At 43.0% G+C, this 12,760-nt stretch overlaps 2 protein-coding genes across 12 annotated transcripts in view; one reads left to right on the top strand and one right to left on the bottom strand.

Annotated features, from left to right (window-relative positions):
- The window catches only part of dnah3 (dynein axonemal heavy chain 3), a 186,555-nt gene extending 181,092 nt beyond the window's left edge, over window positions 1–5,463 (top strand). For 2 of the 3 annotated variants that reach the window (XM_038820516.1, XM_038820514.1), the window contains 3 exons: window positions 2,729–2,933; window positions 4,431–4,568; window positions 4,929–5,463. In XM_038820516.1, the coding sequence (XP_038676444.1) occupies window positions 2,729–2,933; window positions 4,431–4,568; window positions 4,929–5,282 (697 nt within the window). In that variant the 3' untranslated portion in view covers window positions 5,283–5,463. The remainder of the gene's footprint in view (window positions 1–2,728; window positions 2,934–4,430; window positions 4,569–4,928) is intronic. The other variant, XM_038820515.1, reaches the window with a different exon arrangement.
- Window positions 1–12,760, bottom strand: part of lyrm1 (LYR motif containing 1) — a 35,825-nt gene that overhangs the window by 8,903 nt on the left and 14,162 nt on the right. For 3 of the 9 annotated variants that reach the window (XM_038820521.1, XM_038820522.1, XM_038820520.1), the window contains 3 exons: window positions 9,885–9,945; window positions 9,759–9,790; window positions 5,379–6,607 (listed from right to left, as the gene is read on the bottom strand). In XM_038820521.1, coding sequence (XP_038676449.1) covers window positions 6,494–6,607; window positions 9,759–9,790; window positions 9,885–9,945 — 207 coding nt within the window. In that variant the 3' untranslated portion in view covers window positions 5,379–6,493. Of the gene's footprint in view, window positions 1–5,164; window positions 5,338–5,378; window positions 6,608–9,758; window positions 9,791–9,884; window positions 9,946–12,760 lie in introns of those variants that run through there. The other 6 variants (XM_038820525.1, XM_038820523.1, XM_038820526.1 and 3 more) reach the window with 4 other exon arrangements.

Below are 12,760 nucleotides of genomic sequence, written 5' to 3'. Positions count from 1 at the left end.
AGGGACTGGTGGATTGGATCAAATTATTATATCAGGCCCCGAAGGCCAGCGTCAGGACTAACAGAGAAGTGTCGGAGTACCTTAGGCTGTACCGAGGGACCAGACAGGGCTTCCCGCTCTCCCCGCTGCTGTTTGCGCTGGCCATAGAGCCGCAGAGGGATGGAAGGGGATGGTGAGGGGCGGGGTAGAACATAGGGCCTCTCTTTACGCAGACGACCTGCTCCTGTACGTGTCGGACCCAGTGGCCGGGATGGGAAGTATATTGGGAATGTTGAGGAAGTTCGGCCAGTTTTCAGGATACAAATTAAATACGGCCAAGAGTGAAATGTTTGTGGTACAGGCAAGGGGCCAGGAGAACAGATTGAGAGGGCTACCGTTTAGGCTGGTTGAGGAAAATTTCCGGTATTTGGGAATCCAGGTGGCACGAGACTGGTGGTGGAGCAAATGAAGGGAGAGTTTCGGAGATGGGATGCACTCCCGCTGTCAGGGAGGGTGCAGACTGTAAAGATGACAATCCTCCCTAGATTTCTGTTTGTTTTTCAGTGCCTCCCGATCTTTGTCCCACAGTCCTTCTTCAAATGAGTTAACAGGATGATCATGAGCTTTGTCTGGGCGGGAAAATCTCCGCGGGTGAAGAAGGCAATGCTGGAGAGGAACCGCAGCGAGGGAGGGCTGGCTTTGCCGAGTCTGATTAATTATTACTGGGCGGCCAACATCGCTATGATAAGGAAGTGGATGGTGGGTACGGGGTCTATCTGGGAGCGGGTGGAGGCGGCTTCGTGCAGGGGCTCCAGCTTGGCAGTCTGGTCACGGCTCCTCTATTGCTGCCGCCGGCCAGGTACTCCACCAGCCCGGTAGTGGTGGCGACCCTGCGGATATGGGGCCAGTGGAGGAGGCATGTAGGGGAGATGGGGGCGACGGTTTTGGCGCCAATCTGCGACAACCATCGGTTTGCCCCCGGCAGTATGGATGGGGGGTTTCGAGCATGGCGCGGGCGGGGGTGGGAAGGGTGGGCGGTATGTCCCTGGAAGGGAGCTTTGCGAGTTTGAGGAGCTTGGAGGAGAAATTTGGGCTGGTAAGGGGAAATGATTTTAGGTACCTACAGTTGCGTGACTTTGTTCGTAAACAGGTCCCATCTTTCCCACGCCTCCTGCCAATGGGGATCCAAGCCAGAATAGTCTGTAGGGGGGGAAGAAGGGGAGAGTAGAGTCTCTGATATTTATAAGGTGCTCATGAGGGAGGAAGGGTCCCAGACGGAGGAACTGAAACTTCAATGGGAGGAGGAGCTAGGCGGGGAAATGGAGGACGGGCTGTGGGCAGAGGCCCCGAGTAGGGTAAATTCGACCGCGACATGTGCCAGGCTCGGGCTGATTCAATTTAAGATCGTTCACCGGGCCCACATGACGGTGGCTCGGATGAGCAAATTCTTTGGGATAGAGGACAAATGCGCTAGGTGTGCGGGAGAACCAGAGAACCACGTTCACATGTTTTGGGCATGCCCTAAGCTTAGGGGGTACTGGGAGGGATTTGTGGGCGTCATGTCCCGGATGCTAAAAACAAGGGTGGTGATGAGTCCAGGGGTGGCAATTTTTGGGGTTTCGGAAGACCCGGGAGTCCAGGGGGAGAAAGAGGCCGATGCTTTGGCCTTTGCTTCCCTGATAGCCCGGCGGCGAATACTATTGGCGTGGAGGGACTCAAAGCCCCCGAAGACTGAGTTGTGGCTTGCGGACATATCGAGTTTCCTGGGTATGGAGAAAATTAAGTTCGCCTTGAGGGGATCTGTGCAGGGGTTCGCCCGGAGGTGGCAACCATTTATTGATTTCTTTGTGGGAGAGTGAGCGTCAGCCGGGGGGGGGGGGGGGGGGGGGGGGGAAGAGTAGAGTAGGAGGGATAAAATGGCAGGTAGTACCGGTGGGAGAGGAGCTGGCTTGTGCAGTATGTTACGATTGAAGTATTCAATGTACGTGGATGTTTGCACATTTTTGCCTTTTTTGCTTTCTTTCTGTTGATGTCTGTAACTGTTTACAAAGCCGAAAACGACCTCAATAAAATTGTTTCTTAAAAAAAAAACTATCAACTATCTGCCTCCATTGTGGCAAGGCTGTTCAATAGAGCAGTTGGCCTCAGATTGGTCAGCAGCTCTCAGCAGGTGAGACTTCCACTTAAGGCCCTTGATGCGGGGAAGGCAGGCCTAGTCCTGCTACATGTTCGAATGGCACGTGTGCCTTCCCAAAAAGAGGTGGAATGGGACTCTCGTCAGCAGGTGAAACCACTGGTGCTTCTGTTAAATCCAACCCCATGTGTTTTTCTTGTGATCCAAGTAATTTGGATGAAAAAGATGGTTTTGTACTGCTTGCTACTGAATTAGTAAAATGATCATCATGCTTTTAATGGTTCTTAGCTGTGCTGGCTGATTGGAGTTACTTCAAGGATAGTATGCATCAGTCACCAAGTGAAAGGAAACATTGGATGGTTGATTTTCTTTTCTTATCCCGAGGAATGCTGTTCCTCAGGCAAAAAGAAAAATGGGGAGAAAAGCCATTACCCCATGCCACTGCCCACTTTAATTTGTCCAGGTATTTCCAGGGTATCCCCAAGGGTGGCAAAGTTGCAGTACCTGGAAAGAGGTTACGAGATTTAGAAAATTCTGCAAAGAATGAATTAAATATTAATTGTCATGAACATTTGAGCTGAAATATTTTACATACTGCAGTATCTTCTCTTTCAGACTCACTGAAGTTGTACACAGCAGTCTTATAAACATACGCAAAGCCATTAAAGGTCTTGTGGTAATGTCTTCTGAACTGGAGAATGTGTTTGACAGCATGCTGCTGGGAAAAGTTCCAGTCATGTGGGCAGCTAAGTCCTACCCATCTCTGAAACCCCTTGGCAGTTATATGGTCGACCTTCTTGCAAGGTTACATTTCTTACAGGTACTATATTTATTTAAAACTACAGCACAATATCTCACTTGAGTGAACGACCTCTAACTACATACTGAGGTACTCTTAGATAATTGTTTCATATAGCTAGCTAACTGAAGGAAAAAATGCCATCTACAAGGCACAAGTCAGGAGTGTAATGGAATACTCTCCACTGGCGTGGATGAGAGCAGCTCCCAAAACACTCAAGAAGCTCAACACCAGTAGCCCACTTGATTACTGCCCATTCCACAAACATTCAAACCATCCACCACCAACGAACCGTGGCAGCCATGTGTACCATCTACAAGATGCACTGCAGTAACTCATCAAGGTTCCTTAAACAAACCTTCCAAACCCACAACCACTACCATCTAGAAGGACAAGGGCAGCAGATACTTGGGAACACCACCACCTGGAGGTTCCCCTCCAAGTCACTCACCACCCTGACTTGGAAATATATCGCCGTTCCTTCATTGTCGCTGGAGCAAAATCCTGGAACTCCCTCCCTAACAGCACTGTGGGTGTACCTACAACTCAGGGTCCTCAGTTGTTCAAGAAGGCAATTCACCACAACTTTCTGAAGGGCAACTAGGGATGGGCAATAAATGCTGGCCTAACCAGCCACTCCCACATCCCGCATATGAATAAAAAAAAAAGAAATTGTTTACATAGTGATATATTTTAATATAAATGTATCATCTATTCTAAAATGTATACAGATTTAGTTTGCCTCAAACATAATGTCAACATAGAAAATAATTTTGTTGCCTTGCTCTGCACAAACCTTTGCATAAAACACTGAATATTTATTGCAAATTAAGAACCAGATCAAGACTTGCAATGAGGTACACAACCAAGGTGTCAGAAATGACTACTTGTTATCAATTGTGTATTTTGTTTTATTCTAGGGTGTGAGGAAAAAAAGCAAAGGTGATAAACTAGCCCCTCTTCAACTGAAAATATCATGGATTTCCACAATTAGTGGGAATTTAGGAATAGAGGGAACTACCCTCATCGATACTCTTTAAAATATATAAAATAAAGTTAAACTAATAATTCTTTGTTTTGTTTCCATATATATGTATGGTAATATTTTGAAAAAAATTGTTTAGGCTGTAAAAGGTAATAACAGTCGTGAAACTGGGTTGGAATAATCACTGGGATTAAGTGCAGGAAGCTGAATTAATATATCGTTGAAACAGCCCGGGTAGATGAGAGAAACTTAATTATGTTAATACAATTTCAGTTCTGCAGAAGGCACCATTTAATAGGAAAGCATTTCCAGAAAGAATAGGTATTGATAGGTTATTCTTTGTCCATGAAGATTTACTTCCAAATGCAGATCATTATGCTGAGTGAAGTTTAAAAATCAGGGGTAGGATGTTTCCTTTGTGTGTGTACATTGCAGCATGTGAAGTAGTAAAAATGTATTTCATGGAAATACCTCACTTTGTTATTTGACATAAATGTAACAGTGCCATTTTGTTCAATGCATTTTGTCTATAGGAATGGATCAATAAAGGACCACCCAATGTCTTTTGGTTGTCTGGATTCTATTTCACTCAATCTTTTTTGACTGGTGTCTCACAAAATTATGCAAGAAAATATACTATACCCATTGATCACATTGGATTTGAATTTGAGGTAAGAAAGGTATTCTACTTATTCAAGGATTTCCTCCCTCCATTCCCTGTACTTTTCCCTCATTGCACATCTTTAAAACATGTTTCCTTGCTCGAGTATATTTCTGTTGGAGCCACTTTCCGGTAGGAGCTTAGATAGTAAATAAAGAGTAGGATATTCGATCATTTGCAGTTTTGATAGCATGTTTACATTTAATGACTGTGTCCTTATTCAAAACATGTTTTTAAGTTGAAGTGTTGAGTGAACCGGTTTCTCTTTGCTGTAAGGTTTTCCAGTTCTGACTGTTCTTGGCATGTAGCCAAAATGGTTTGTTTTTGCATGAGTATATTACCCCAGACTTGTTTCTCTTATATTTTCCAGGTCATGAAAGAAGAAAATGAAATGTCCAAAAAACCATCAGATGGGGCCTATGTTAAGGGTCTGTTTTTGGAAGGTGCTCGTTGGGATAGAGAAAAAATGGTTATTGGGGAATCATTTCCCAAAATCTTGTTTGATTCTATGCCCATTATCTGGCTTAAACCAGGAGTTAGTGCATCATTTCTGCATCTAAATATCTATTACTGTCCGGTCTATAAAACCAGTGCTCGCAGAGGTACCTTATCCACAACTGGTCACTCAACAAATTATGTTCTTCCAATAGAGATTTCATCAGATAAACCAGAACAGCACTGGATAAATCGTGGTGTGGCAGCTCTCTGTCAGTTGGATGACTAAAATGTCTTGCTAATCTTTGAATATCCAAATATGATAAGTGATTATGTATCTTCACCTTGGAAATTGGGAAGAAGTAAATAATTTTATGTCAAAGCATTTTTTGCATACAGTTCATTTATTCAGATACAAAGCAACAATGATTTGTTTATGATAAAATATTAAATAAATTCATGTTTAACAAGTCATGTGAGGAAAATATGGATGTGTAAAAAAAGGGCGTAGCAATGGATTGGGAAGAATTTAGTTTGTGCAATGGGAGCCCTCTCCACCAGTTGGAGAACCAGTGGGAGCCCTGCATTGCTTCTCTATGAAAGGCCCAACACTATTTAAGTGCAATCAAGCACTTAACAATCAAGCACTAAAGAGAAGCAATCTCAGGCCGCCCAATGATCAAGGCCCCAGTAGGGCAGACATCCCGAGCAGCATCTCTCCATTGCTGGCAGCAGTACCGGGATCAGTGGCAGATGTTGGTAGTGCTCTGAAGCCTTCAACACCCAACAGCACTGTGGGTGCACCTTGACCACTCAGTCTTCAACCGTTTGAACAGAAGGCTCAACATCATTTTCTGAAGGTCAACTAGGGATGGAAATAAATGCTGGCACTACCAATGATGCTCACCTCCAGAGAATGAATAAGAATAAGGCAAAAAGGAAAGAAAGGTAAAATCAGGCAAATACTACATTGCAGTGTTAAATGCATTTATAAAAGTATATAATAAAATATGGAACCTTAAAGAGGTTGATCCACAAACAATGTGAAAATCCTGAGTGCCATAGGCATTTTCCCACTGCATTAATATACAACTGATCTTAGATTAGGATAAATGGTGAAGGGCCTGTACTGTGCTGTACTGTTCTATGTTAGCTTACATGCAACAGGAGCATAACAGACCCAGAAGTGCTGAGGTAAAGCCCACAGTGTAGCACTGGAACTCAATATTTGGCTCGATATTGGAACATTTTTCAAAACTTTTTGTCCTGAAAATATTCTTCAATCTTCAATAAACTATGTTCAAAATAATTCTCTTCCAGTGTAGTCCCACAACGTATTTATGAACTTTCTAGTTCAAACAGTTTGCAGGAAGCAGTTTTCTTTTCCATAACAGAAATTTTACTTCCTAGAAATACAATACAATGTAAACCACTTAAATAATAAAATATGTTTACATGATCAAAGAAAATAGTTTAAAGGGTTGCTGACCCCAGTCACAATTACATCTCCTCATGTGATTGTAGATACACTGGTTTGGCAATTTTCCTGAGCCTTTCTTGCATTTTAAACTTGCGACCCTTTTTATCAGCAAGTCCCATAGGAGGTAAATGTATCTGTGGATAATATGGAGCAAGTTAAAGGTATAGAGCGATGAAACTATATTTCAAAAAGTACACTGATAATATTCATAAATAATCTTTTTTTAAAGATATTTTATTCCATACAGTCAGTAACATCAATTCGACATCCAATCAAAACAAAGTATAGTTTATATATTTTCCTCCTTTTAGTCCCCTCCCTGCCCCCCTCGCCAATAACAGCTCCTCAAATATTGCCCTGAATGGCCTCCACCTACCTCGAAGCACACTTCCAACCCCCTTAAGGCAAATGTCATCATCTCCAACTGGAGAAACCCATATAAATCCCCCAGTCAAGCTGCAACTCCTGGTGGCATAGCTGACCTCCAATTCAAAAGAACCCGTCGCTGGGCACTCAGAGAGGCAAAGGCCACAACATCGGCCTTCCCCTCCAGCAACTCCAGCACCCCAAAGGTCACCACCATGGGGTCCGGCTTCACCTCAACCCCTACTATCCTCGATAGGATCCCCCCAATAGCTCTTCAACCTCTTGCAACCCCAGAACATATGGGCATAATTCACCATCCCCCGCCTACACATCCCACATCCATCTGCTACCCCCGGCAAAAAAAATACTATTCATAAATAATCTTGGTAAGAAGTCTTACAACACCAGGTTAAAGTCCAGCAGGTTTGTTTTTAAACAAAACCTGTTGGACTTTGACCTGGTGTTGTAAGACTTCTTACTGTGCTCACCCCAGTCCAACGCTGGCATCTCCACATCATAAAATAATCTTATCAGTTCTCTGTACCATACAGCTCAATTGTTTTCAATTCAGCATTTTGACTGATGTAGTTGGTACATAAGCCATGTACTCTTTTGGAATCAAGGAATAACGGTACATTCGGTGCTCCACAAGGAAACCTTACTCAACAGGGGCAAAAGGCCAGAAAATTGGGGTTACAGTGTTGCAGCTCATCTCCGAACCATACTCTGATACAACAGGTCCCTTCTAGGAGCACAAGATCAGCGAATCAATAATACCAATTTTTACAGCTCCCTTCAAGCTTACATTTTAAAAAAATACTTTCCATTTCAGTTATTTTCATTAACCACTCATTGCACAAGCCTGAACAGAAATAGGTGGCATTCTGATTCAGTGTGTTTCATTACAATTGTTTTGCTAATTTTCTCAATGTAAGCACTTAAGTCAATTGTTCTTCAAACAACACTGTGGCTCTAAAACAACAAACCTAATGAACTGAGTTTCTGTGCTGGGAATTGAACCTACGACAACAAAGGTGTGAGGTAACCTTAACCATTACGCTAAGCCTATAGGATCACATGTTGAAATTACTGAGGTAAGTGATTTGTTGTGGCAATTTTGTTTCTGTTCAGATGGGCACTCTGCCTTGGGGTGTTTTATGCAAATTTGTACATGGAAAACAAATTGTACTTCATGGGTTTAAGTATAGAGATTTTGAGGATGATGCTCTAATTGGTACATATTGTATACATGATAAAACACATAGCACTATAATCCTACCCATATCATTATTTATAAATTGGCTATAAAGGAACCAAAGAATATTCTTAGAAGAAGGTTCAGAGTTTTAGCACCTCAACAACTATCGGTATTTATTGACATCACTGAGTTATGTCAGGCCTCAACATTGATTTACAAATCAACTGCACAGCAAATTAAATCTATTTGCTCAACAGAGTCTATTTCAATAGTGAATTATAGAGTTAGTTTCAAAGAATCATTGAATCTCTAAAGCAGGGGTGGGCAAACTTTTCCGTGCAAGGGCCACATTCAGAAATTCACAATTTTAAAGGGCCGCATAGTATATTAATTAATAGTCCCGGTTGTAACCAATTAGCGTGCGGCATATACCTCAGCGCTTCCCCCGGCGGCATCCTGCCTTTAGCCCTCTTTTTCTCTACTTTTCAAAAATGGCGCTTCACCCGGTTATGATTCTGGGCGCCTCATATAGAACATAGAACAGTACAGCACAGAACAGGCCCTTCGGCCCTCGATGTTGTGCCGAGCAATGATCACCCTACTCAAGTCATCGTATCCACCCTATACCAGTAACCCAACAGCCTCCCCCCATTAACCTTATTAAAAAAATTTAAAAAAATTAAAAAAAAATTTAAATTTTTTTTTTAAATGACTTGATCTTGGTGGGCCGCATAAAGACCACACGGCCCGCGGGCCGTAGTTTGCCCACCCCTGCTCTAAAGTGAAGAAGGAGGCCATTCGGTCCACTGAGTCTGCACCAACCCATCAAATGGCACTCTACCCATGTCCACCCCACCCTATGCCTGTAGCCCCATAACTTAACCTGCACATCCCTGGACACTACGGGGCGATTTATCACAGCCAATCCACCTAACCTGCACATCTTTGGACTGTGGGAGAAAACCGGAGCACCCGGAAGAAACCCATGCAGACACGGGGAGAATGCAAGAACGTAGAGTTTCTAGAAAATACAGAACTTACAAGAGAAACTACAGCAATTTGTCCTGATAAAAGCAACTTCTCCAGCAAAATGTATTCAGTGGAGGATAGTTACAAATGGATTTCTCCAGCAAATTGCAGTGTTCAGGATAATTAGATACCAATTGTGTGTAAAAACAATCCTGGGTGCTTCCAGCTGTAATTGACAGTTTTTGTCTTTATTTCTAATTGCACGTTCAGCAAAGGAGACTCTAAAGAAAATGCTCAATTATTTTGTGGCTCATACTGAATGTTCAATAATGTGATGATTCATTTCATTGATCTATTTAACAAACCAATTTTATAACATAAATAACAGAAAATACTGGAAAAACTCCACAACATCTGTGGAGAGAGAACTGTTTTGTGTCCGGTATGACTCTATGACTCTCCTTCAGAGTTAATGAGGGGGAGAAATTTGATGGTTTTCTACAGCATAAGAGGGAGTGGAGCAAAGTAAAGGTCAGTTGTAGGTCTGAGCAAGGAGAAATTGACAAGATGTTCGGGGCACAAGGCAAAGGAAATGTTAATGGCAGTATTAAGGACTACAGAAGGTGCTGATATTGGCATTAAGGTAAAATAGTAGAATATGTTGATCGGAGACAAAGGTGAAAGCTCAGTGAAAGCAAAACTTAGGAACAAACATTTCACAACGTGTTTATATTGTAGAGATGATAACTTACTGGTCTAGGGTAAGGAATTCTGTAATGTAGCCCTGCAAAAGCAATAAACATAATTAAAAACCGAATGTTATATTCACCCGTCTAAGAGATTATAGTAAAACATTGATAAAAGTTGAAGACTCTTACCCATTTCTATCCTTGTTTGGCATTCTTGTATGCAGATTTTAATCGCTTCTACATCTGTTAACTACAAAATAAATTTATTAATACTATAAAAAATGAAGAAAAACTAAAGCATATAACATATGCTACCATAAATTAATAAAGAAAATTCTGAAAATAATAGGTAATTCAGAGGGATGTTACGATCCCAGTTGATATTAATATTGGACGGGAAGGCCCCAGAATGGACCCGGGCTCAGACAAGCGCAACGTTTTACTTCTTTAAGAAAAAATGAAGGAGCAGAGTCACAGGCCTGCTAATTAGTTTTTAACAGCAAGAAAAAAAAATTATTAAACGTGAAAAGTTTGATTATGTGTTAATGTGGTTCCAGTTTTCAAAGATAACACTCCACTCTAGAACCAAATGGCTGATGCCACTCAACCGACCTTCTGTGCATTTATTCTCACAATCTCCCCAGTTGGAAGTTTCCAAACTCTGCTCCCAAAAAAACATGTTTTAAAATTTTCTTTAACTGAGACTTCAGCTCCAGGTTTTCCAATTATCCTTTCAGGCAAGGCTTCCACTCCATTGTTTTGACAAGGAATCCAGATCCAGGTTTTCCACCTCTCCTTTCAGGCTACCCTTGTCTTAGATACTTTCACATTGAATTCCGAGAACCAGCCGATTTCCACAATTATTTCAAATAATGCCTCATAAGTTGTAGTAATGTATCACAAACCTTAGAACTACTTTAGATGTGTTTCTGGCTTCTGATTAGCCAAGCTTTATCTGCAGCTTCATAGAATCAGTCTCTACAGTGCAGGAGGAGGCTATTTGGCACATTGAGTCTGCACCGACCTCTGAAATAACACCCCACCTACGCCATGCCCCCACCCTATCCCCGTAATCCCACCTAATCTTTTGGACACTAAGGGACAATTTAGCATGTCCAGTTTACCTACCTTGCACATCTTTGGACTGTGGGAGGAAACCAGGAGGAAACCCATGCAGATGCAGGAGAACGTGCAAACTCCACACAGACATTCACCCGAGGCCAGAATTGAAACCTGGGGCTGTGAGGCAGCAGAGCTAATCATTATGTCACCATGCTGCCCCTCAGCTTCACTGAACAGTTCCCGGCCCTCGTACTAGTTTCCTTTGGTCCATTACTACAAGCTTCCTGGAAACTTCTCTTTATTTCACTAGTTTCCTCGTTTGTTTTCTTAACCATTATTTCACGGTATGGTTTTTCTTCCAGCGAAGTGGAGATTTTTAAAAATTAATTTACGGGATGTTGGCGTTACTGGTTAGGCCAACATTTATTGCCCATCCCTTGTTGCCCGTCAGAAGGTGGTGGTGAGGAGCTGATTTCTTGAACTGCTGTAGTCCTTGAGGTGTAGGTACAGCTACAATGCTATTAGGGAAGGGGTTCCAGGATTTTGACCCAGCGATAGTGAAGGAACGGCGATATATTTCCAAGTTGAGGTGGTGAGTGACTTCGAGGGGAACCTCCAGGTGGTTGGGTCCCAAGGTATCTTCTGCTCCTGTTCTTCTAGGGTGGTGGTCATAGGTTTGGAAGGTGCTGTCTCAGGAACCTTGGTAAGTTCCTGCAGTGCATCCTGTAGATGGTACACACGGCTGCCACTGTTCATCGGTGGTGGAGAGAATGAATGTTTGTGGAAGGGGTAGCAATCAAGCAGGCTGCTTTGTCCTGAATTAACATGATGTTGAACTTCTTGAGTGTTGTTAGAGCTGCACTCACCCAGGCAAGTGGAGAGTATTCCACACCGATTTGTGCCTTGTAGATGGTCGACAGGCTTTGGGGATCAGGAGGCGAGTTACTTGCCGTAGGATTCAGGGCCTTTGCTCTGCTCTGATTGCCACAGTATTAACATGGCTAGCCTAGTTCAGTTTCTGGTCCATGGTAACCCCCAGAATGTTGATTGTGGGGATTCAGCGATGGTAATGCCATTGAATGTCAAGGGGCAATGGTTAGATCATCTCTTGTAGGAGATGTTCATTGTCTGGCATGAATGTCACTTGCCACTTCTCAGCCCAAGCCTAGATATTGTCCAAGTCTTGGTGCATATGGGCATGGACTGCTTCATTATCTGAGGATTCGCTAATTGTGCTGAACATTGTGCAGTCATCCGCAAACATCCCCAAAAAAATTTGACCTTATGATGGAAGGGAGGTCATTGATGAAGCAGCTGAAGATGGTTGGGCCTAGGACACTGACCTGAGGAACTCCTGCAGTGATGTCCTGGAGCTGAGACGATTGGCCTCCAACAACACAACCATCTTCCTTTGTGCCAGGTATGACTCCAACCAGCAGAGAATTTTCCTCCTGATTCCCATTGACTTCAATTTAACTAGGGCTCCTTGATGCCATACTCAGTGAAACGATTCCTTGATGTCAAGAGCAGTCACTCTCACCTCACCTCTGGCATTCTGCTCTTTTGTCCATGTTTGAACCAAGGCTGTAATGAGGTCAGGAGTTGACTGACGCTGGCAGAACCCAAACTGAGCGCCTGTGAGCAGGTTATTGCTGATTAAGTGTCGCTTGATAGCGCTGTCAATGACTTCTTTCATCACTTTGCTTATGGAGAGTAGACTGATAGAGCGGTAATTGGCTGGGTTGGATTGTCCTGTTTCTTATGTACAGCACACACCTGGGCAATTTTCCACATTGCTGGGTAGATGCCAGTGTTGTAGTTGTACTGGAACAGCTTAGCTAGGGATGCGGCAAGTTCTGGAGCATTTCAGTACTAATGCCAGAATATTTTCAGGACCTCTTTCGCCTCCTCTAACTAACTGATAGGGTACGGTGCCGCATGATTGCTAAGCAACTGCCCATTATTTCTCCAACCTCAAGTTTAGTTTTCATGCCATAAATCTC

This window comes from Scyliorhinus canicula, chromosome 15 (genome assembly GCF_902713615.1).
Source record: "Scyliorhinus canicula chromosome 15, sScyCan1.1, whole genome shotgun sequence".
NCBI classification, from domain to species: Eukaryota; Metazoa; Chordata; class Chondrichthyes; order Carcharhiniformes; family Scyliorhinidae; genus Scyliorhinus; species Scyliorhinus canicula.
Note: the sequence above shows the minus strand (reverse complement) of the source record. Positions and strands in the feature narration are given on the sequence as shown.